Genomic DNA, 24,654 nt, shown 5'->3' on the forward strand with positions numbered 1-24,654 from the left:
CTTGGACCACTACACCAATGAGGCAGAGGACGCCAAGTTTGGACCAGTGAGTCACCAACTCATCTTATGCCTTACACAGCTCAGCACATATGTATCGCTCCACCTTCCTCAAACTGCCCTACTTTTGCTTACCTTTGTACAATCCATAGACATTGGTGAAATGATTTTAAGTTGGGACTTCGACTCCATAATAAATCTAATTCCATCTCCTGTATTGTTCTGTCCTCTCTATAGATTATGCTGATGCCCCTCTTTAAGAACCTGGAGATCTTCACTGGTACTGAGGGAGGTGATGTGTCCACAAACATTGCCTGGGACACCTTCCAGTGCTACATCTGACTGGAGAACAGCCAGAGGGTGGTCAAGACATCTGACTGGAGAACAGCCAGAGGGTGGTCAAGACATCTGACTGGAGAACAGCCAGAGGGTGGTCAAGACATCTGACTGGAGAACAGCCAGAGGGTGGTCAAGACATCTGACTGGAGAACAGCCAGAGAGAGGGTGGTCAAGAAATTTGCTGAAAATTCATCTATAGTTTGTCAGCTCTGATGCACCTGGGAGCTAAAGGTATGGCACCGCACTCCCAACAGTCATGTTTAAACATACTTGTATGCTCATTTATGTGTTTCTTAAAGTGGAAATCAGCAGTTGAAACAATAACAAAAGCACTTCCCCACCCGTTTCAATAAAAAGCTGAGGGATGGACTGGAGAAATGTAACCACTCAAATTCAAAGACATAGCTAAGGATGCAAGGTCTGACCATTGTGCCTCCTAAAACCCCATTGGAGGGGACAACCCAAGGTTCCACGCCTCAGAACTCCTCCAATGGGGTTTGAGAAGGATGTGAGTAGAGAGGAAGTGAGGAGTTGGGCAGAGATGAATTGGGACCAAGCTCATATCATTGTTTTAGGTGGAAACTTATGTTGAATGATACATTTATTATGTTTGCACTCATATGTTTGTTCTACTTGTGCTCTTTCCACTGATGGCTCTGGCTTGCTGGAAACATCCGATCTGATGAGACTCCATATGCGATTTGACTCCTGTATTACTGACTGTTTTCAATAAAACTTTCAATGCCAAATTGAAAGAATTTAAGATTCTGTAATTGATAGACAATGGTAGTTCCCAATCAGACAATTACTATAAAACATCTGTTTTCCACAGTGAAATGTTTGGTGAATGCATGGTGTTGTTTTATCTTAGTCCTCCTTTGACTGCTGTGTGTACTGATTCAGTTCTAAACGACCATCATCGAGTCCATCCTCACCTCCATCACTGAAATGTCTGGTCTGCTGAGACGGTCTTCGGCTGCCACCTGCCCTCCATTGAGGACATGCACGACTTCATCCTCTTCCAAAGGTTCAGGTCAATGGCGACCAAAACCTCCCATCATCTGAACAGTTTCTTCTGTTGCCCTCACCAACCGGCCACCTGGTCCATGATGATACTGTCATCCACTCTGCCCTATCATCCCAGAACTGCACATTGCTCTTTGCACTCTCTTACATGCATCATTTATAAAGTAGTGTTAGTGGACATACTGAATGTGGATTTGTGGAAATTCTGCATCTACAGTGTATTCAGAAAGTATTCAGACCCCTTGACCTTTTCCACATTTTGTTACGTTACAGCCTTATTGTAAAATGGATTAAATTGTTTTTTTCCTTAATCTACACACAACAGCCCATAATGACAGAAATGTTACATTTACATAACAATTCAGATCGTTTAGTCAGTACTTTGAAGAACCTTTGCCAGCGATAACAGCCTTGAGGCTTCTTGGGTATGACGCTACAAGCTTGGCACACCTGTATTCGGGGACTTTCTCCCATTCCTTTCTGCAGATCCTCTTAAGCGCGGTCAGGTTGGATGCGGAGCGTTGCTGCACAGCTATTTTCATGTTTCTCCAGAGATGATCGATCGGATTCAAGTCCGGGCTCTGGCTGGACATTCAGAGATTTTTCCTTAAGCCACTCCTGCATTGTCTTGGCTGCGTGCTTAGGGTTGTTGTCCTGTTGGAAGGTGAACCTTTGCACCAGTTGGAGGTCCTGAGCGCTCTGGAGCAGGTTTTCAATCAAGGATCTCTGTACTTTTCTTCGTTCACCTTTCCCTCGATCCTGACTGGTGTCACAATCCCTGCCGCTGAAAAACATATCCCCAGCATGATGCTGACACCACCATGCTTCACCATAGGGATGGTGCCAGGTTTCCTCCAGGCGTGATGCTTGGCATTCAGGCCAAGGAGTTCAATCTTGGTTTCATCAGACCAGAGAATCTTGTTTCTCATAGTCTGAGAGTCCTTTAGGTGCCTTTTGGGAAACTCCAAGCAGGCTGTCATGTGCCTTTTACTGAGGAATGGTTTCCACCTGGCCACTCTACCATAAAGGCCTGATTGGTGGAGTGCTGCAGAGATGGTTGTCCTTCTGAAAGGTTCTCCCATCTCCACAGTGGAACTCTAGAGCTCTGTCAGAGTGACCATCGGGTTCTTGGTCACCTCCCTGACCAAGGCCCTTCTCCCCCGATTGCTCTGTTTGGCCGGGCGGCCACTCTAGGAAGAGTCTTGGTGGTTCCAAACTTCTTCCATTTAAGAATGATGGAGGCCACTGAGTTCTTCAGCTGCCACTGGAGGCCAGGTCATCTGATGCAGCCCTCCATCACTCTCCTGGAGGTGTGTTTTGGGTCACTGTCCTGTTGAAAAACAAATGATAGTCCGACTAAGCTCAAACCAGTTGGGATAGCGTATCGCTGCAGAATGCTGTGGTAGTGTAACGCAAATGCTGGGAGTCGAGAAGCAAGTACGGTGGGAATTTAATAATATAATAAACATGGAACAATACAAAACAAGAGTAGCGTCTGGACATGAGACACATAACTAATACTGCCTGGGGAATGAACCAAAGGGAGTGACAGATATAGAGGAGGTAATCATAGAAGTGATGGAGTCCAGATGAGTCTCATGAGGTGCAGATGCGCGTAACGATGGTGGCAGGTGTGGGTAATGATAAGTCAACTGGCAACATCGCGCACTGGAGAGGGAGTAGACGTGACAGTACCCCTCGCCGAAGCATGGCTCCAGTCGAAGGACGCCACCGACCAGAAGGACGGTCCCGAGGACCAAGAGTGGGTCGGTCGCTTCTGTTGAGGCGAGGGAACCGGTCGAGACAGCTGAGGCCTGTTGAGCCAGTTGAAAATCCCTGTTGCTTCCATTTGTTGAGGCAGTATTCTGTCACACAGACACTTGGGGTCGAGAAGCAAGTACAGCGGGATAGGTGTCCCGTTAAGAAGGAATGAAATTCCACAAATTAACTTTTAACAAGGCACACCTATTAATTGAAATGCATTCCAGGTGACAACCTCCTGAAGGTTGAGAGAATGTCAAAAGTGTGCAAAGCTGTCATGGCAAAGTGTGGGTACTTTTAAGTATCTCAAATATAAAACATATTTAGATTTGTTTAAAACTTTTTTGGTTACTACATGATTCCATATGAGTTATTTTATAGTTTTGATGTCTTCACTATTATTCTACAATGTAAAAATAAAGAAAAACCCTGAAATGAGTAGGTGTGGCCAAACTTTTGACTGGTACTGTACATTTAAAAAGAATATATAAAAATGTCTCAAACAAACTTTGTTACACATGTGTCCTTCACTAAAAAAGGTGCTAAAATACAAATAAGCTGAACTATTAACAAAGGGCATTTGTGTTCGTTTTACATTCCAGGTGTAGATGATTCGATTTCACGTTCACCATAGCTTGTGCATGTCATGATGGTCTTTGAAGCAGGTCCCCCCCCCCCCCCCCCCCCCCCCGTGTTTGTGCAATGCTTACAGTTCTTCCTTTTGTCTTTTGGCATGTGTGTAGTGGATAGTGGTGCTCACCTTGAGTGTGGGGGGGGGGGGGTATTGTGATGTTTGCGAGGTTGCTTTGGGCCCCCAATTCAGCCATTTCCAACACCAGCTGCTCTCGTAAGGTCAAATTGGAGAGAGAGGGGTTTGACCTTTTGCTTTGGCCATCTGCTTGTGGAGAACGAAAGCATTTACTATAGCAATGTCCACAAAGTGGTAAAAAAGTGGTAGAAAAAAGTCTTACCACTTCCTGGTCTTGTGGAGGACCTGGTAATAGCCTATCAGAGCATCAGATAGGTTGACACCCCCCAGGCTGGCATTGTAGTCCTTCACAGAATTGGGGACATTCCTCATCCGTGCCCCGTTGGAATTTCACCCTCCTTGAGACATGGTTGTTATTGAATGCCTTATGCTGCATGGTTACTTCCCTAGTGTCCTTCCACTACACAAAAAGCAGCTTGTCAGTCTTGATCCAACGTATGGTCCTCCTCTCTGCTGTCTTTGGCATGTCGTTTACGTTGGTCTTGGGGAAACCAATTCTGTTAGGACGAATGGTGCCACAAGACCCTATTGTCTTTTTCATGATGTCTATGAAAATCATGGGACTAGTTTAAAAATTGTCCACAAAGAGCTTGCACCCACTGCCAAGTAAGGGGAAGTACATCAGCTGCATGACAGAGTCATAACTAAGGCTCTTCCCAGTCGGTGTGATCGCCTTGCCTTCATAGATGTAATGATGGGGAGGTGAGTTGGAAGCAGGTGCAGGTGAAATGTTTTAATAATACAACAAAACCAAGAACACGACACTAACAAAAGGTAGTTCGCCGATACACAATAACAATACCAACTGGTGAGTGAACATGGGAGAGTGACAAAGGGGAGGAAATGATGAAGGTAATGGAGTCCAGGTGTGAATCAATGATTCCCAGGACCGGTGGTCAGTATTTTGGTGACGTTGTACGCCGGAGGGGAGGAGCAGACGTGGCAATAGATGAAAAAGTTCCACGTGTAGGCAGAATCGGCATTTGGTTGGCTTATTTTTCATATATTGGTTCAAGCCAATTGGAGCCTTTGAGGCAACCATGTACTCATCTATAGATCGATTTTGAGCAGGCTGGAAGTAAGTTTTGCATGCCTCCACCATGTCATGATAAAGGGGCTTGACTCTTGCAAGACGATTATACCCTGCAGTCCCCTTCTAGTCATTCTCCTGATCCTTTTGTGTGTCACTCATGTGAAGAGTATGGTTGATGGCCAAGAATCAGTTCACTCATGATGGAGGTGGGGAACTTGAACCGATTGAGTGGGGACTTGCTCCAGTTGTCAACTAGTCTTAATACCTTTACCAGTCCCATGTAAATCACCAAGGAAATGTAGTTGAGCATGTCACCCATGGTGACAGGTTTCCAGGACATCTTCCTTCCCCCTGTTGGCTCCCAATAGTCATCATCCAAATCCTCTGCATCCTCCACTCTGTGGTGAATACAATAAAGGGATGTATTGTTGTAAGACACAGAATTACAGTTGAAAAAATTTACAAAAACCCATTACTGTAAAGTAAAAAGCTTAAACTTTACCTGTACAGTGACTCACATAGGTGTTTAGCACACACACACACACACACACACACACACACACACACACACACACACACACACACACACACACACACACACACACACACACACACACACACGCGCGTAACGGATGTGAAATGGCTAGCTAGTTAGCGGGTGCGCGCTAGTAGCATTTCAATCAGTTACGTCACTTGCTCTGAGACATTAAGTAGGGTTGCCCCTTGCTCTGCAAGGGCCGCGGCTTTTGTGGAGCGATGGGTAACGACGCTTCGTGGTTGACTGTTGTTGATGTGTGCAGAGGGTCCCTGGTTCGCGCCCGTGTCGGGGCGAGGGGACGACGTAAAGTTATACTGTGACACACACACACACACAGGTGAGAACCACAAATAAACAATGGACTTGAGAGTTTAGTGGCCTCGAAGTTTCAAGGATGAAACTTAGAACATCAAACAGTGAACTAATATGAAGAAACAGACAATAACTACTTTGGAATTATATAACACTGAAATTACTTGTTACATGGGCCTATGTAAGCTAAATTCAAAGCACTAAAAGCAGACAACTTATAAAAAAAAAAAAATACATAGAGTAAATTAGCTATATAGAGTAATGAAAATAATTTACTTACAGATCTAAAAGTGGATCCAATCCTTCTAGAAAGCAATCTTTGTCAGCCGAGAATAAAATTTTGAGCCAGGGAACAATAGTTTGCATTACGCATGTGCAAAGATAGTCACTTGTTGAACATTCGATGTTGACATTAAGTCATACATCATCAGATAACATTCGCAATAGGCTAGATTTGTTCCTACCAACCTAAGGATTAATTTGATAACCCAATGTAGCTATAACTCAAACAGACCAAATCGAAGCTTACCTTGTAAGAAGGTTGCTGTTTGGTGAAAACGTTTTGTAAAATAAACATTTTGACTCTCTTGGCTGGTGATCAATAATGGCAGGTCACAGGCAAACAATAAGATATCCTCGTGATCTGTGGAGTTCCGGCTTTCGGTGTGTATCAACGTATTCCGTGTTTATTTTGTTTATGCTTCACAACACTAACCGGAATGTAGGTAGCAGCCATCTTGAAAGAGGTCATCGGCCTGGCCTTACAAATTCGTATTCCCATATATGGTAGTAAGTCACAAAGATTTGAAGGCACCGATCAATAGCGATCAAGATACTCAGCTTTCCGCAGACACCCTACTTTTGCAGATATTGTAGGGGCTACCATTCTCATCCCAAACTGAATAGAATAAACGAAAACAAATAGGGTCCCCAAATATGGGGATTTTACATTTAAGAGGGGATTAAGGCCACTGTGTTCTTGGACCTTCAATGCTGCAGAAATGTTTTGGTACCCTTCCCAGATCTGTGCCTCAACACAATCCTGTCTCAGCGCTCTCCATACAATGCCTTCGACCTCATGGCTTGGTTTTTTCTCTGACATGTGTTGTCAACTGTGGGACCTTATATAGACAGGTGTGTGCCTTTCCAAATCATGTCCAATCAATTTAATTTACCACAGGTGAACTCCTAGTTCTCCTAGCTCCTATGTTTGTAGAAACATCTCAAGGATGATCAATGATGCACATGAGCTCAATTTTGAGTCTCATAGCGAAGGGTCTGAATATTTAATATTAATATTTATGTAAATAAGTATTTCTGTTTCTTATTTTTTATAAATTTGCAAACATTTCTAAAAACCTGTTTTTGCTTTGCCATTATAGGGTATTGTGTGTAGATTGATGAGAAAAAAATATATTTAATACTTTTTAGAATGTAACAAAATGTGGAAAAGAAGGAGTCTGAATGCTTTCCGAATGCACTGTATATATTTATTGTATGTATATTCTGTCTATCATGTGTATATTATATTGAAACTGCAGTTATACTTATACTGTTATACTTATTTTTTAAAGGGACATACTGACAAACACAATTGACCAACATTGTCTTTTCTGACTGGTGAATGAATGAAGCCCTGTTGTTATTATTTGATAGCTGTGATCAGTCACATCTGGTCAACATTCCTTCATCCTTTAACCCACGTGCCGCCTACACCTAACTGCTCACTACCTGGCTGCACTGATAGAAGGTGCTGTCAAAACTGTAGCGTCCGACACTAGAGGACAGTACACGCCCACTGTACTGGTAGGCTACTGAAGATAATTCCCGCCGATATGGTCCAGAGACCGGGTGGAGAAGGCTGTCCGGTATCATCATCCGAATGTTGATCGTCTCGGAGAGATGATCGAACTCGTCTCGCTTGCGCATACACACACCTATTATCGGGAAACATTTTCAGTTTGCAACGGAGTGCACACTCGCTCAAACGCATTCCTCAAAGTTTTATGCTCTGTCTTGTTTACATTTTATTAACTTTTTCTGAGTTATGGATGTCTTGAGTCAAAAGATACGCATGTGCTTTATTGTATTTGTGTTACTGAACGCGGTGGGGATATCTTTTGCTGTTAAAAGGACGTACGTCAGAGGATCAGGCAAGTTAATGTCCTCACCTGCATTAAGTTGAAGTTCTGACAATTTATTGTGGACATTTTATTCAAGTACTTGTTGTGTAGCTTAGTATTTGTTTTATTATGATGTAGCCAAATTCACCCAATAAAATCCTTGTAGCATTGTTATGTTTAGGTGACACATGGACTTTGGTGACTTTTGGAATGCGTTACAGTTTCTCGGGGGTTATTCGTACCTGTAGGCCATATATGTTAATGGGTGAACTTCTTTTCCCAGTATATAGCTTAAATATAGCTGCCACGGAAGATAGCTAGGTAATATAGGGATGTGAGCTATGCTGTCAACTCAGCAGCTCTACGGGTTTGAAAGCATCCTATAGTACAATTTACAGTGGACAAAATTGTTTAATACAATTATAAATGTCACTGTCGTTGTTGACTTGGTACTACTGTGTTAAAAATATTCATGTTCTTCTTGGTTGTGCAGAGCGTCTCCATCCACCTCTGGACATTGAGCTGGAGACGATCAACTGCACTGCAGTCCGGGTCAAGTGGTGGATACCCTGGAGACACATCAGTACTGTTACGGGTTACAAGGTAAGATCTACTGTGTGTCTCACCTGTACACCTCTGGAATTATGATGTTTGAGTGTTGTAAGGAAAACCATCTCTGATCTTAGTCAAGTTCTCATGAAGAGAGAGCGACTGACCCCTGCATACCCTTCTCCCAACAGAAGAAAATAGTTTGTTTTCAATTTATTCCAAATCAAATTTCCTCCCTTGGTATATCTCTAGTAGACAGAAACCCCATTGTCGTGTGAAACTGTGCAAAGTTTGCTTCCCACACACATCATTAGCTGCTGCAGGTTTTAAATGTACTCTCCCAAGGGAAAATCAGAAAGGGTTTGTTTGCTTTTAGTCACTGTTTATATTCAGACTCTTAGTTGTAATACAGAATTGTGACAAGGCCCTGAGCCTGGGAGGAGATGATTAAATGAATAATCCATGCTTAGAGATCCACATGACAGCTTGTAAAATCCTCTAGTCATTTTGTCATCTAGTCAAAGTCATTTTACCCCCAGTCAGTTTCCCCCAGGGGATAGCCAAGAAAGTAACTGTGTCTTTATGAGAGTGTTCAATTCTGTCAGATTTCTGGTCACTGCTACCTTTGAGATCCAAAACAAGCCTGTCTTTACTGTATTTTAGCAGATTGTTTGTTAACCGTTTACACTCGTGGGATAGTACCAAATTGAATTGTTTCAAACAGAAGAAAATATGAGAAACCTATGCATAACCACGGTAGCAATTGAAAGGGAACACTTTGGAGATTATGGGGAAATTATCAGACCAAAGGTGAGGACACATCACTTCACAAGACTGACTACGAATATTACACTTGCTTTTATGTAAATTTTGCATTTACTGTACTTTTCGCAGGATTTGTCGATAATGAAATCTGAAAATACTGTGGATACATTCTGTAATATAATAACGATATTCATGGTAAATGAGGGGTAGGTGCAACACAAGACAAAACAATGACAAGTATTTGCATAAGAGGCCACACCTCTCCAAAGTGTGCACAGTTACTAAATCATTTCAATGCACTTTTAAGACTCAAGGAAAGAGCCTTCAACTAAGAGGTGCTTTTTTGAGCTCTCCTAGCCAAGCACACTTGTATGTTTTTGTTTGGAACATAGCCCTGCATCGAGATCCATTATGCCCAAGACAAAAGGGCACATGCCCCCTCAGATTTGCCCTTTTAAAAACAAAATCTGATGTAAAGTGATTTATTAACTTAATTTTTAAGCCCACTTTTTTATCATAATTATTGATAAAAATATCTGTAAGCAGTATTTGCGTGTTGGGGGCACACACACTGACTGGACCTGCATCCCCACCATCACACACTACTGGTGTTTACGCAATCCAAAACCGGTCCATTATAAATCGCAATCTGGGTCAGGTGGGCATCATTTGAAAGCTTGTTCTATTGTCAACAAGACTAGCTAAGTTATACAATACAATCTTATAGTGTTAAGTTTTCACAAGGAACTTTGGTGCATATAGAATGGATACATGAGTGCATTCAGGTGAGTGTTCCGCAGCCAATTTTCTTCTAAATACGACAAACTTAGGCTCATTCTGTTCAGAACAACCCAGGGTATGATGCCATGTTATCCTTATAACTGTACATCGAACATATGCGATTATAAACATTAATGCTGTAATTTACATTCGTTTTATAATATGGAAATGTGAAGTGCACATTTGGACTCAGGGCTGTGTGGATTGCTTGTATGACATCACAGCAGTATTTATTATAATCCTCAACAGCATCGAGTTCTCCTGATTTACTGCATTCCCCTCTCTCAAGCAACAAAAAATATGCAAAAGTAGCCCAATTGGCAGGAGGGATGGGGGCATCTACTTGTTGTGCTTGGTGCTGCCATTTAGAATGCCTGTCAGCTGAATCCCATACAGCGCTGTAAAGCAGAGAGTCGAAGACTCTTAGCTCTGACATGTATAGCATGTTAGCCACTGCGGTCCAATTTAGGTGCTTATCAGTGACCAAATCTGCCATTTTCAAACCGCATTTGTGTTATGAGTGTAAAGAGCTACCAAGGTGACTTTTGTTGTGTATATGATATGATTTAGCAAGGAAAGTCTGTCATGAAGTGTCTTTATGCACTTAAAGATGCAGTCCAGTATCTTAAACACAACAAATTTGTAACATATTGTAAGAATTGGATTCAATCATTTTTTATTATATTATTTTTTGCAGGACGTAAGGTACAGTATCATACAAAATGGATGACGTAGTACACGATTGGATGACATAGTACACAAAAAACTGTGAGCCGTTTTGGCTCGTGAGCACCACTTTTAAAATTACTGGCTGAAATTATGCAAACGTTTGGGAGCATCACTTTAATGAGGAGAAAGATGCAATCAATTAATACTGAGAAAGATATATATATATATATTTTTTATTTATTTTTTATTATTTTATCCCCTTTTCTCCCCAATTTTCGTGGTATCCAATCGCTAGTAATTACTATCTTGTCTCATCGCTACAACTCCCATACGGGCTCGGGAGAGACGAAGGTCGAAAGCCACGCGTCCTCCGAAGCACAACCCAACCAAGCCGCACTGCTTCTTAACACAGCGCGCCTCCAACCCGGAAGCCAGCCACCAATGTGTCGGAGGAAACACCGTGCACCTGGCCCCCTTGGTTAGCGCGCACTGCGCCCGGCCCGCCACAGGAGTCGCTGGAGCGCGATGAGACAAGGATATCCCTACCGGCCAAACCCTCCCTAACCCGGACGACGCTAGCCCAATTGTGCGTCGCCCCACGGACCTCCCGGTCGCGGCCAGCTGCGACAGAGCCTGGGCGCGAACCCAGAGACTCTGGTGGCGCAGCTAGCACTGCGATGCAGTGCCCTAGACCACTGCACCACCCGGGAGGCCCCCTGAGAAAGATATTTTATTGAATTAAATATACACTCCCCTAATTATGATTTATTTTATTTTATTTTTTGGGGCTCTATACTCCATAATTTTGGATTTGAGATCAAATGTTTCATGAGGTGACTGTACATAATGTCACCTTTTTATTTGAGGGTATTTTCATACATATCTGATTTACTGTCTAGAAATTAAAACACTTTATACATATGCATTCAGAAAGTACTCAGACCCCTCGACTTTTTCCAAGTTTTGTAACATTACAGCCTTATCCTAAAATTGGACTTTTATCCTAAAAAGTCTTCTTGGGTATGACGCTACAAGCTTGGCACACCTGTATTTGGGGGGGTTTTCGCGTTGTTCTCTGCAGATTCTCTCAAGCTCTGTCAGGTTGGATGGGGAGCATCACTGCTCAGCTATTTTCAGGTCTCTCGATCGGGTTCAAGTCCGGGCTCTGGCTGGGCCACTCATGGACATTCAGAGACTTGTCCCAAAGCCACTCCTGTGTTATCTTGGCTGTGTGCTTAGGGTTGTTGGCCTGTTGGAAGGTGAACCTTCACCCCCGTCTGAGGTCCTGAGCGCTCTGGAGCAGGTTTCCATCAAGGATCTCGCTGTACTTTGGTCTGTACATCTTTCCCTCGATCCTGACTAGAGTTCAATGTTGGTTTCATCAGATCAGAGAATCTTGTTTTTCATGGTCTGAGAGTCCGTTAGGTGCCTTTTGGCAAACTCCAAGTGGGCTGTCATGTGCCTTTTACTGAGGAGTGGCTTCCGTCTGGCCACTCTATCATAAAGGTCTGATTGGTGGAATGCTGCAGAGATGGTTGTCCTTCTGGAAGGTTCTCCCATCTCCACAGAGGAACTCTGGAGCTCTGTCACTGACCATAGGGTTCTTGGTCACCTCCATGACCAAGGCCCTTCTCCCCCGATTGCTCAGTTTGGCCGGAAGGCCAGCTCTAGGAAGAGTCATGGTGTTTCCAAACTTCTTCCATTTAAGAATGATCGAGGCCACTGTGTTCTTGGGGATCTTCAATGCTGTAGAACTTTTTTGGTACTCTTCCCCAGATATTTGCCTCGACACAGTCTGGTCTCGGAGCTCTACAGATACGAGACGTATATGGCAGAGTCTACAGACAATCATGGATTACAAAGGGAAAACCAGCCACGTTGCGGACACCGAAGTTTTGCTTCCAGACAAGCTAAACACCTTCTTTGCCTGCTTTGAGGATAACACAGTGCCACCGATGCGGCCCGCTCCCAAGGACTGTGGGCTCTCAGTCTCCATGGCTTACCGCCCCAATAGATCCACAGACGATGCAATCGCCATCGCACTGCACACTGCCCGATCCCATCTGGACAAGTGAAATACCTATGCTGTTCATTGACTACAGCTCAGCCTTCAACACCACAGTACCCTCCAAGCTCATCATTAAGCTTGGGGCCCTGGGTCTGAAATCCACCCTGTGTAACCCTGGTCTTGGACTTCCTGACGGGCCACCCCCCTCAGGTGGTGAAGGTAGGAAACAACACCTCCACTTCGCTGATCCTTAACACAGGGGCCCCACAAGGGTGCGTGCTCAGCCCCCTCCTGTATTCTCTGTTCACCCATGACTGAGTAGTCACGCACGCCTCCAGCACAATCATCAAGTTTTCTGACAACACAACAGCAGTAGGCCTGATTACCAACAATGACGAGACAGCCTACAGGGAGGAGGTGAGGGCCCTGGCGGAGTGGAGCCAGGAAAATAACCTCTCCATCAATGTCAACAAAATTAAGGAGCTGATAGTGGATTTCAGGAAACAGCAGAGGGAGCACACCCTTATCCACATCGACGGGACCGCAGTGGAAAAGGTGGAAAGCTTAAAGTTCCTCATCGTACACATCACTGACAATCTGAAATGGTTCTTCCACACAGACAGTGTGGTGAAGAAAGAGCAACAGCGCCTCTTCAACCTCAGGTGGCTGAAGAAATTTGGCTTGGCCCCTAAGACCTTCAGAAACTTTTTCAGATGCACAATTGAGAGCATTCTGTCGGGCTGTATCAATGCCTGGTATGGCAACTGCACCGCCCGTAACCGCAGGGCTCTCCAGAGAGTGGCGCGGTCTGCCCAACGCATCAACAGGGGCACACTGCCTGCCCTCCAGGACACCTATAGCACCTGATGTCACAGGAAGGCCAAAAAGATCATCAGGCACATCAACAACCTGAGACTTCACCTGTTCACTCCACTATCATCCAGAAGGCGAGGTCAATACAGCTACATCAAAGCTGGGACCGAGAGACTGAAAAACAGCTTCTACCTCAAGGCCATCAGACTGTTAAACAGCCATCGCTAGCCGGCTACCACCCTGTTACTCAACCCTGCACCTTAGAGGCTGCTGACCTGTATACATAGACAGGGAATCACTGGCCACTTTAATACTGTTTACATACTGCTTTACTCATGTATATACTGTATTCTATTCAACTGTATTTTAGTAAATGCCACTCCGACATTGCTCAACCTAATATTTATATATTTCTTAATTCCGCTCTTTTACTTTTAGATTTGTGTATTGCTTGACACTACTGCACTGTTGGAACACAAGCGTTTCGCTACACCCATAATAACAACTGCTAAATATGTGTATGTGACCAATAAAATTTGATTTGATTTACAGACAATTCCTTCGACCTCATGGCTTGGTTTTTGCTCTGACATGCACCGTCAACTGTGGGACCTTATATAGACAGGTGTGTGCCTTTCCAAATCATGTCCAATAAATTGATTTTACCACAGGTGGACTCCAGGCTGTAGAAACATCTCAAGGATGATCAATGGAAACAGCATGCACCTGAGCTCAATTTTGAGTCTCATAGCAAAGGGTCTGAATATTTATGTAAATAAGGAATGTCTGTTTTTTATTTTTAATAAATTAGCAAAAATGTCTAAGAACCTGTTTTCACTTTGTCATTATGGGTTATTGTGTGTAGATTGCTGAGGCTGTAACATAACAAAATGTGGAAAAAGTCAAGGGGTCTGAATACTTTCCTGAAGGAACTGTACAGGACAGGAGTTTACCCTTAGAGGGTTAATGCCAACACTGTGCAGTACCAGCACAGGCTCAGGGAGGATATTTGGAAGTAAGAAGGACAGGGAACACTTCAATCCTATTAGACATGTGAGTGTACTGCTGGCGTCTTGAACAATCTGCTAATGTGCAGGGAAAGAGAGGTGCGCACATTGATATGGCATATTGTAGTCCGTGAGGTGCTGGTTGTGGCAAGATGCTAATTCAATTGAACAGACTGCAAGCCTTGAGATATTTTAGAGTTATTTCAGCTCTTTGTCTCATTTGGAGTTCCGTTGTCTGCTTTTAATAGTGTGACAGAGATATTGTTCAGCGTGGCAGTAATCTTGTCTGTCGTGGTTGAGCAGGCAGCTGTACACTAATTGGTCTACCGTAAAACAACATGCAGTTAGTGTTCCAGCTTTGACTATGGCTTGTCATTGTAATGGGCCACATTGCTAAACAATGAGCTAGGTCAGCCCAGAAATCTGATACAGTTCAGTGGGCTACAGTAACTTAGACTTGGTTCTGTTTGTCTCGTATAGGTTCTTTTTTGTCCTCTGCTATCCTCAACTTCCCACAGTCCTTTAGACTCATGCCTTTTGTGTACAGACAACCACATGGTTTCCTTGATTGTTTTACAGTACAAATGATCCCAGAGGTGATTTTAATCTGAGGTGTCCTGAGATTGTATACAGATATGTATATTTATAATGTATAATTCTACATGCAGTATTTGTGTGTTCACGTGTGTTCTGCTGTAGGTGTTTTACACTGAGATGAGGAATGGCCGTCCAGCAAGTTCAGCTGTAGCAGTGAATGTTCGTCTCAGTCTGGACATGTTGGCTACAGTGAGCTATTTCTCCTTCTATATTGAATACGTTATATTTCCAAGTGATTCTTTCAACAAATTTTTTCTGAAAAACCTTTATTTTTACCCTCAGGTAAAGTTCAATGGGCACACAATTTTTGTAAGTGTATTTTGCATTGCATGTTCAACTAATATCATTCAACTGAAATTACTGATAGAATGAGCACAAAATGAGATTCAGTGTTTGTGTCTTCCTATATATATATTTTTGTTTTTGTTTTTATTTTCCTGTGGCTGTAAGGATGTAGAAGTTGGCAGTTTGAAGATGGCAGCTCAGTATGTGTTTAGTGTCGGTGCGTATGGATGGGCAGGAGAGGGACGACCCAGTGTGCCACGGAGAGTCAGCACCTTCCAACCAGGTAAGTGGAGGGAGCAGAGGGACTCACCTTGGCCAGTCTAGTCATCCTGAATGAGGGAAAACCAGTGAGCTGACTGCATGTCGCAATGAATCTGGGGCTGAATTTACTGAATGTTTAGAAAAGAGTGGTATGGTTGGAGATGGCACTTTGACTACAAATGGCTCTTCTGGGATTGTTATTTTCAGTTCATTCACTCTACTGTACAACAACAATGTGATGCTGTGGGTTGAGGGGATGTTCATGTGGAACCTACTGAATGACCCTCTGCTCCACTGCCCCTGAATGCACCCACGCTTTGAGTTAATAACAAGGACGTGGAATTCCAGAGAAAAGATTTCACATCTTTGATTGTTTTTGTGTCTTTCCACACTCCACCTCTACCCTCAACAGAGATGTGCATGCCCCCCTCGGCCCCCTCGCAACCAGCCGTAGGGGCTGTTTCGGATACTGAAACCGAGTTGTCATGGAAACAGAGTGAAAGAAAGGGAAGCTCACCTGTCCTTCATTTCATTGTGTTTTATATCAGGTAAGAGTTGTTTTTCTTCTTCTATTATAGTGCTTATTAGAGTGTGTCCCAGGCAACCGCTTGTCTTTTTCTTTCCTTTACTGCTGTTATTTTTCCTGAAAGTGTTTTATGGTTTAATGTGTCCTTCAATTAACTTCGAAGACCATTTTGGCTGAAAATATTATGGTTGTGCATAATCTCGGTTAACCCAGAAAGTAAAATCTTGCAAAATTTGGTCAGCTTTCTCATTAACTTGTGGGTCTATGTGTTTAGAAATTGACAGTTCCGGCGGTTTGTGAAGTTTCCACCACCACAAAAAGAAACTCTCAGTCTTCACCCAATCCTGATACGTCTGTATAACCAGCGGCGAAAACCCAAAGACCTGAACTACTCCAGCTCGTTATCTCACACCTCCCATTCAATCCCGGCTGATTCTTCGGTCTACACGCAGAATTTGTCCACGGGAGATTAGGTTGTACATAACATACGGTGGCTATTTTCAACAATCTCCTGGAACCACTGCTCTTACAGAATGGTTGCCAACAAGAAATAGTCAATTAGTCAAACATTTTGATAGATTTGAATGGACATTCCAAAAGGAGTCATTTGAACAGCAAACCGAGTAAATGTTTGCGTGCAGCCTGTTGTTTGCGTGTTGGGACCAAACATGGAATGTTAATGATGCTGTGAAGTACCGTAGGATTTTTATTGAGTAATTCATCTCTTGTCTAAAGAGCTGCCAGAATGGCCAGATAGCAGATATCCAGAGCCAGGGACAGACCACACACATACAGTATACACCAGAGAGAGATGATGTGTGTCTGTATCCAGATAGACACTGTTCTGTTAACAAAATGACTAGAGGGCTAAAATGACTGGAGGGCATCTGAATGCCTGGTAACTATATTCCTGGTAACTATTTGAGTCACAAATAGTCTTTCCTCGCTTGAATCTGTTGTGAATAGAGGATGGATACGGACTATCATGGAAACTACGTGACCGGAGTTGAAGGATGTTGACAAAGGCAGTATAATACTTATGAAGGCTGTAGTCAGCATGATTTTGTGGACAAGGGCAACGCGAACATACTTCACTTGTCTACATTTTGCTGAGCTCAGTTTCACTGACAGGCTGTTGTTCAGACCTTCACAATTCTATAATGTCTCAACCTGTCCCAGCAATGGCAATATGAGCACGCAATTACTGTAAGCAAGCAGGTGTTTGTGTTTTGGAAGAGCCTGTCTCACACGTGTACGTGGACGCTGTCTAACGTGTGTAAGAGAGTTCCTAACCTATCCCTTACCCGCCTGTCTTTGACACACTACCCAGTCAGATTGTAATGGCTGATTTAACAAGTTAAATGCATTCACAGTTACTTATACCGTTACCTCAGAGTCTGTCTCTACCTGTGATACCATGCAGACCAGAACTGGACTCCGAGTGGACGTCCCTAAAGGATCCAGTGAACAGCAGCTCGGTGGTTGTGAGAGGACTGGATCCTGACACTCAGTACCATTTTGCTGTCCAGGCAGTCAATGTCTACGGAGCCAGCCCACACAGTGCCATCACTGACCCAATATGGACCTTCAGTGAGTGTGGGGAGGCATCTCTTCATTAATGATTGGATAAACTGCTCGTCCATGTCCGTGATTGTCATTTATTCATGTCTCTGTGTTAGGTGTGCAGGAGGGGGGCAGCGGGAGCTTGGGTCAGGGTTCTCCTGGCAACGGCTACATTAATCAGGAGGATTTGACTGATGTTAAGAACTCTGATTATGGGGCCCTCATTCAGGAGGTAAAAGACAGTGTCATGCAGGCTTCACAATCACTATGTTTCTCGTTAGCTATTTCCCAAACGTCCAAGTATCTCTTCTTTATTGTGTCCTACGGTCTTTGCTCCAGCCACTTTTCTCTCCAGAAGAAGACAGAAGATCTCTGCCGAGGTCCCGAACATGGAGTCCCATCTCACACACAGGGGGAGGAGGAATGTCTCCTAGAGAGAACACTGCTGATTCTGGCACCATCATCACTGCTAACAAGGCAGCCACTATAATATCCACCTCTACCACACCCATTCCCGCCAACCACACGCTTACCACCAACCCAGTTGCCCTCACCTCGTCTCCAGGCCTGGATAGCATTCTGCCGACCCCTAGCTCAGCCCCAATCCCGGCCCACTCCACCCTGGCTGTCCCCTTCTCCCCTACCCCTCCCGGCCCCAGGTCCCAGTGGAATGGACAGGTGAGGGAGCTTTATGACCTGGCCTGTGAGGACGCTGTGTGTTCTCTCAACAGTGTGTGTATAGATGACTACCAAAGTGGGGGATCTCGCTGTTACTGTGCCCTGGGCCGAGGAGGGGACGCCTGCTCTCAGGGTGAGACGAGAACCTCTCTAATGGACCATTATTGCTTAGTTGATGGACACTAGTCTCTCTGTTTTGCTACTGAATTTGAGCTTATTTGTTTATTTTTGTTCTGGGTTTCTTTGTCCTCCAGTTGTAGTGGTGAAATATCCACAGTTTTACGGCTTCTCCCATGTTGCCTTTGAGCCTCTGAAGAATTCCTATCAATCCTTTCAGATCATGCTTGAGTTTAAGGTAAAATGTTGATGTCGGTTTCATTCTGAATGTGTTGCATTTCCTTCATAGAAATAAGCTGTAAAGCTATTTTGTGCATCCCAAATAAAAGTCAATGGTATTCTAAAGAATGTAAAACAAATGGATGCTCACCCCTGTCTTGTTACTCCACAGACTGACTCCGAGAATGGCCTTCTGTTGTTCTGTGGGGAGAATGAACATGGCAGTGGAGACTTCACCTCACTGGCTCTCATACATGGGAAGCTCCACTTTAGGTGGGTGCATGTTGATACAAATCAGTCAGTCACGCACTGACTGACTGATTCACCTCTATCTGTGTGTGTAGGTTTAACTGTGGCACAGGCACTGCCCAGATAGTGAGTGGGAGTCGGGTGGCACTGGACCAGTGGCACAGTGTCGTTGTCGGCAGGGAGGGTGCGATTGGCTGGCTAAGACTGGACAATGACACACCTGTGACAGGACACGCACAGGTGAGGACAATTCATTCTGTATATAGGACATACATTACAAAAGAGCACACTCTGCTGCTACTGGTAAATACGCATTGTACAATGTAATAACCCTACGTGCGGCCCGGCCCTGTCCGGGTGTGTATCTCCTAATCTCTGATCCTACAGGGCGACTACAATAAGATCACATTCAGAACCCCTCTTTATGTGGGCGGCTCCCCTAATGCTTATTGGCTGGCCAGGACAGCAGGGACCAATCGGGGTTTCCAGGGGTGTATCCAGACGCTAAGTATCAACAGCAGGGTGACGGACATGAGGCCTTGGCCAATGGGATGGGCTCTTAGTGGGGCGGATGTGGGTGAGTCATTGACCTGAAGCCACTGGATTCTAATACATTAATGTTTCCATCATAATCTCTCACCTCATTTACTCTCTCCGTTTGGTGAGTTTATCCCTGCTTATTTATGTCATTGCATGAAGGTCATAGCAAGTAGCATGTCAATCAATGATTAACATACAAGTGTTTAATGACAGTAGGTTATAAACTTCTATTTGTTCTGAAGCCCCTTGTCATGTCTTGTTTTCTGTCGGAACCAACAACTTCCTGGTCACTGGCCAATTTGCCTTCTTGTTGATGTCTGAATATCCTAAGAACATTCTGTCATCTTGAGTCAGTTGTTCAGTAGATATTGTGACACACAGCAGTGCTTGTTGTGTACAACATGTGCACATTAAGACTGAGCAGACAAAGCTTTGATGTGTGGGTCTGCGTCTGGTTAGAATGGCCTAGGGTTGGGGAGATGCGTTTCTATGGCAGCCTCTGGAAGGCTTCCTCCTCATCACTCCTATTATTCAGAGAGACAGAAAGGAAGTCTGTGTTCTAGTTCAATAGGATTTGATGAATGCCAGCAGGGAGATGCCAAAGTGGTCAGACACAATAGTCCCTAATGAGCTGACTCAATAAATGAGATTATGTAAAAAGGGATTTTTGTTTTGGTCCATTTGTGGACTGACACAATTTCTGTCTTTTTTTCTGTCTTTCTTTTTTTCACTCTTTCTCCGTATCTATCTTTCTTTCCATATATCTCTACCTCTTTTCTCTTTCTATCTTTCTCTCCCTCGCTCTCTTGCTCACTTTCATAAACATCTATACATGTATGCCTCTAGTATGACAGAATGTATGTAGGACTGTTTAAATGACTGGTACACTATGGTGTATGTGGTTCACCCTGTAGGTGAATGCAGTGCCAGTGTCTGTGAAGGGGTCACCTGTGCCAATGAAGGAACTTGCTTTGCCAGCCATGCAGATGGGTACATATGTCTGTGTGCACTGGGTTATAGGGGTCCTCTATGCCAGGAGAGTGAGTAGCTACCACATCTCCACATTTTTTATTTTGAACCTACTGTAATTACACACACACCTTACACTGTAACCCCTTCCATGTATTCCCCCAGGCTTCCAGCTGGTGGCGCCGTACTTTAATGCGTCTGTGCTGTCATACGCTAGCGCCCTCTGGCCTCGGTCCTCCAGACACTACCTGTCCTGGATGGAGTTTGAGGTGACCTTCAGGCCCACGGCTCCTGATGGCATTCTGCTCTACAGCCAGGACTCAGCCAGCAGAGACTTCCTGTCAATCAGTCTGCTGGGAGGATACTTGGAGTTCAGCTTCGACTGTGGCTCTGGGACAGCCACCACCAGGTAGGGTTGCTTAGTCGTGGGAGAGTCCCGTTTTTGAGAAGCATGCACATTTTTTTATATTTTAACATGTTGACGTTGTCGAGCAATCCCATTCTGAGGAAAGGCCCTCTATGTGCAGAACCAAGGCGTTACATAAATGTAACCAAATAGGAGAAATGGTGTGTCTGCTCAGCACTGGTAAGGCTGATGTATCCGTTCATGTGCAGGAGTGAAGAGACGCTCACAATGAACGCGTGGCATCAGCTGCGTGTCTCCAGGACGGGCAGAGAGGGCATCCTGCAGGTGGATAACCAGATGCCCACACACAGCTTGGGTGAGGTACAGACCTTCATGGAGCCTGCTGAAAACATACACTGAACATTTCAGTAAAGACTGATCATGATGTATTCAAACTGTAAATTAGAAGAATAGTGAAAGTTTGGTTGTCTTTGATTGTTGTTTTAAGTAAATGTAGATTGAAGTAAATGTAGTTTGGCTTCCTCTCTCCTGTTGTTCAGGGAGCATTCACTCAGATCAGGTGCAGCGGTCCTCTGTACATCGGGGGCGTTCCAGAACACACCAATCCCAGGAGTAAGATCAACGCTGGTGCTGCCCTGCTCCACCACTTCACTGGCAGTATCCAAAAGGTACCAAAGACCAATGAGCCCCCAGTGTTTGGTTGGTAGATATGACACCACCCAGTAAACGGGATGTCCTGTGGACATTCGGCGACGTTCCCATTTTGTCCCTTAAGGGTTTCGGTACGGCATTATCCCAGTGACGTTCTAAGAACACTACATGATGATCCCAAGGGAACGTTCTCTGGGGGACCTTTGTCTAGTTCCCTGTACGTTCCCAGGATGTCACTGAGGACCAAGTCAGGACCTTTTTAGGACGTTCTCAGGGCTTTCATTTTAATAGTCCTTATGAGGTGTGAGCATTCCCACTAAAGTGCTAGGGAAGGTTAATGCCAGGACTAAGTTTTTGGGTAGAAAGTCCAAGCTGCTTGATAAGGACTCCATGAAAGTGCTAGCCACTGCCCTCATTCAATGCCATTTTGACACGCTAGTACTTCCTGGTTTGGTGGCTTATCTAAGCTTATGAAGGGGAAGCTTCAGATAACCCAGAATAAGCTGATCAGGCTAGTATTGAAGGGGAGTCCACATACTCACATAGGCAGGAGCTGCTTTCAAGGCTGCCTGTTGAGGCTAGGGTGTCCCAGATTAGACTGGGTTTGGTTTACGGGAGTATTTATGGTTCTGCGCCCAGATATCTAACTGATTACAAAATAAGGTGTAAGTCACTTTCTAAGCAAACTTTGGGATTTATAAAAAACAAACTTGAGAATGTGCGGTCCTCCACTGACACTTTGACCCATACGTACGCACATAAACTGCAGAAATTAGAAACTGCGACTCTGATGGCAGAAGGATGAAACTCAAGAAATGCTTTGAAATTGATACCATTGTATAAAATATATCTAAATATTACCTCTCATGTATTATATTTGAAGAGCTCCCTGGAGTACACACAAAAAACATGATTTAGGATAATAAATATAAACAGATCTGTTTTTGCAAAATAACCCCTCAAATATGCTGTACAGTTTAATCAGGAATCATAGTTAATTGTATCTGTAATAAACAATACTTATAAAATAAATAATAAGGTGAACAGTAGGACAAATGACGTTTAAACTAATGCATTTTTCGATGCCTCAGTCAGGCAGATACGAGTGCACAGTTTCACATATTGTTATCACATGTTCGTTGCGCAGAACTGTCAATGTGATAATGGCCCTGTCATTGTCAGTTACAATCAGAATCAGGGTTGTTACCACACCTGAAGGTGTTACGCAATTGGGTAGCTTTGACAATCAAATGGGTGGGTATAAAAAGGCATGCAATTGCAGTGCGTAATGACCCACAATGGCTGATTTGGCGCTGTTGGAAGATTTGGCGAATGGAAGAATTCGGAGAGAGTGAATTTTCAGAGACCAGCAAGATTTACTGGCCAATGATGATGAGTGGCTTATGAGCCGGTTCCGATTACCAAGCGTTGTTCTCTTGGATCTCTGTGCTGTAGTGGGCCCTGCTTTACAGAGAAGCACCCGCAGAAAACAAGCCGTGTCTGTCCCACTTCAACTCGTTAATAGCGTCTATAGTCTCTTTGCGTTTTCAGGACTGCATATGTGATGACACGGCCGCTGGAGGGTTGTGATGCACGAGGTGCAGTGGAGACACCGGGGCTGGGCACACTCAGCTTCCGCTCAGCTGCAGCACCACCGACCCCCGCTGGAACACGCAGCGACTAAAAACAATAGAAAATGTCACAATTGTTTGTGTAAATATATGTTTAAACAACTTGAATGCCTTTGGTTGACTCTTTTGAAGCGAGGGAATTCTCATTACATACCTGGATCATCCGGTGCGTCTTGCATGTCCGTGTCCCCCTCCACCTCCGTCACTACTCCACTCAGAAGCCTATGCGCCTTTTGGCCTCCACTTTTATGTCGGACCACTTTTTTATTTCTGAGAGGGTTCGACCTTCTGAGCCAGCAGCAGTAACAGCGTCCGCCACATGCTGCCACTCTTAACGCCTTTTTGGCATTTGTAATGCTCACACTGTGTCCACCAAACAATATATTTTTTCTTGCTTCAACCTCCCCTACAAGAACTTCCATTTCACACTGGGTGAAATTTCTTTTTTTTGCCTTTCTGTTGTGATTTGCCGTCATTGTCGTCATGCAGTCAGTAAGGATGAATATTAATTAGGGCGTTTCACTGACTATCTATAGGCAACTATGGGAGTTAAAAGGGTGGGACAAGACGCTCGCTCACATGCGCCAAATTTCAAGTTGATTGTGATTTATGAAGGTAAACCGGCGTTGGACGTGCGTGCACACTGTTAGAAAACAGAATATTTTTGTGCGTAACCACTTTCTGTGTTTGGTCCGTACTCCACCTTTTGACGTGAATCCTCTGCACAGTTTTATAAATGAGGCCCCAGATCAGGTGTTTCGCTAACGTGTGGTTATACAGGTTCAGGAGTAATGCTTGGGAGGGTTCTGTCTTGTATACTGGAGTGGAATGAGTTGCCTCTGCACATAAAAATGACTTCCCCCTCTGGGCAGCATTAAAAATAAAGTAAAAAACTGTTTGATGTCTTCTGTGCCATGTGAATGACCCCTATGATGTGAACTGCAATGATGAAATAGATGTTCTTCTTTGTTTTTTGTTTCATGATCTCGCTGTCATACCGTGTTCGATCTTACCTAGCTATCTTGTCTCAAGAGGAACACAAGGGAAAAAAGTCCCAGACTTTATTGTGTGTTATCCTCCATGATTTAACTCATGTGCATGTATGGCTTTTTCGAGTTGTATGAGTGCTTGTTTTTTTAAATGGTCGAATTAATTGGGGATGGGGGCGCTGTTTAGACTATTTATGCTAATTTGGCTAATTTTTGAAACGGCTTCCCACAAAATCCTTGATCGTACAATATGCATATTATTATTATTATTGGATAGAAAACAGTCTATAGTTTCTATAGGAGTTGAAATTTTGTCTCTAAGTGGAACAGAGCCCATTCTACAGCAATTTCCCTGACATGGAGTCAGATTTGAGAAATGTTGGCCACTCTTCTGAAGTCAGTTAAAAGGGCACTGTCGTTGCTATGACTATACGGACACTTCTTACGTCTTCCCCTGGATGCCTTTACGTGATGACGATTCCAATGGGGTCGATTGCGCGTTCACAGGCCCCACAAATGAAAA

General features: G+C 44.0%; 1 protein-coding gene across 1 annotated transcript in view; it reads left to right on the forward strand.

Annotated features, from left to right (window-relative positions):
- Window positions 1-259: 259 nt before the first annotated feature.
- LOC129818646 (pikachurin-like) overlaps window positions 260-24,654 on the forward strand; it is a 30,183-nt gene continuing 5,788 nt past the window's right edge. The window contains exons 1-17 of the mRNA XM_055874748.1: window positions 260-567; window positions 8,392-8,501; window positions 15,189-15,275; window positions 15,369-15,395; window positions 15,537-15,654; window positions 16,045-16,180; window positions 17,582-17,748; window positions 17,838-17,953; window positions 18,061-18,532; window positions 18,654-18,754; window positions 18,908-19,008; window positions 19,080-19,224; window positions 19,372-19,561; window positions 20,439-20,564; window positions 20,659-20,902; window positions 21,109-21,220; window positions 21,400-21,528. Coding sequence (XP_055730723.1) covers window positions 549-567; window positions 8,392-8,501; window positions 15,189-15,275; window positions 15,369-15,395; window positions 15,537-15,654; window positions 16,045-16,180; window positions 17,582-17,748; window positions 17,838-17,953; window positions 18,061-18,532; window positions 18,654-18,754; window positions 18,908-19,008; window positions 19,080-19,224; window positions 19,372-19,561; window positions 20,439-20,564; window positions 20,659-20,902; window positions 21,109-21,220; window positions 21,400-21,528 — 2,400 coding nt within the window. The 5' untranslated portion in view covers window positions 260-548. The remainder of the gene's footprint in view (window positions 568-8,391; window positions 8,502-15,188; window positions 15,276-15,368; window positions 15,396-15,536; window positions 15,655-16,044; window positions 16,181-17,581; window positions 17,749-17,837; window positions 17,954-18,060; window positions 18,533-18,653; window positions 18,755-18,907; window positions 19,009-19,079; window positions 19,225-19,371; window positions 19,562-20,438; window positions 20,565-20,658; window positions 20,903-21,108; window positions 21,221-21,399; window positions 21,529-24,654) is intronic.

The sequence above is a fragment of the Salvelinus fontinalis genome, chromosome 21 (assembly GCF_029448725.1).
Source record: "Salvelinus fontinalis isolate EN_2023a chromosome 21, ASM2944872v1, whole genome shotgun sequence".
Taxonomy (NCBI): domain Eukaryota; kingdom Metazoa; phylum Chordata; class Actinopteri; order Salmoniformes; family Salmonidae; genus Salvelinus; species Salvelinus fontinalis.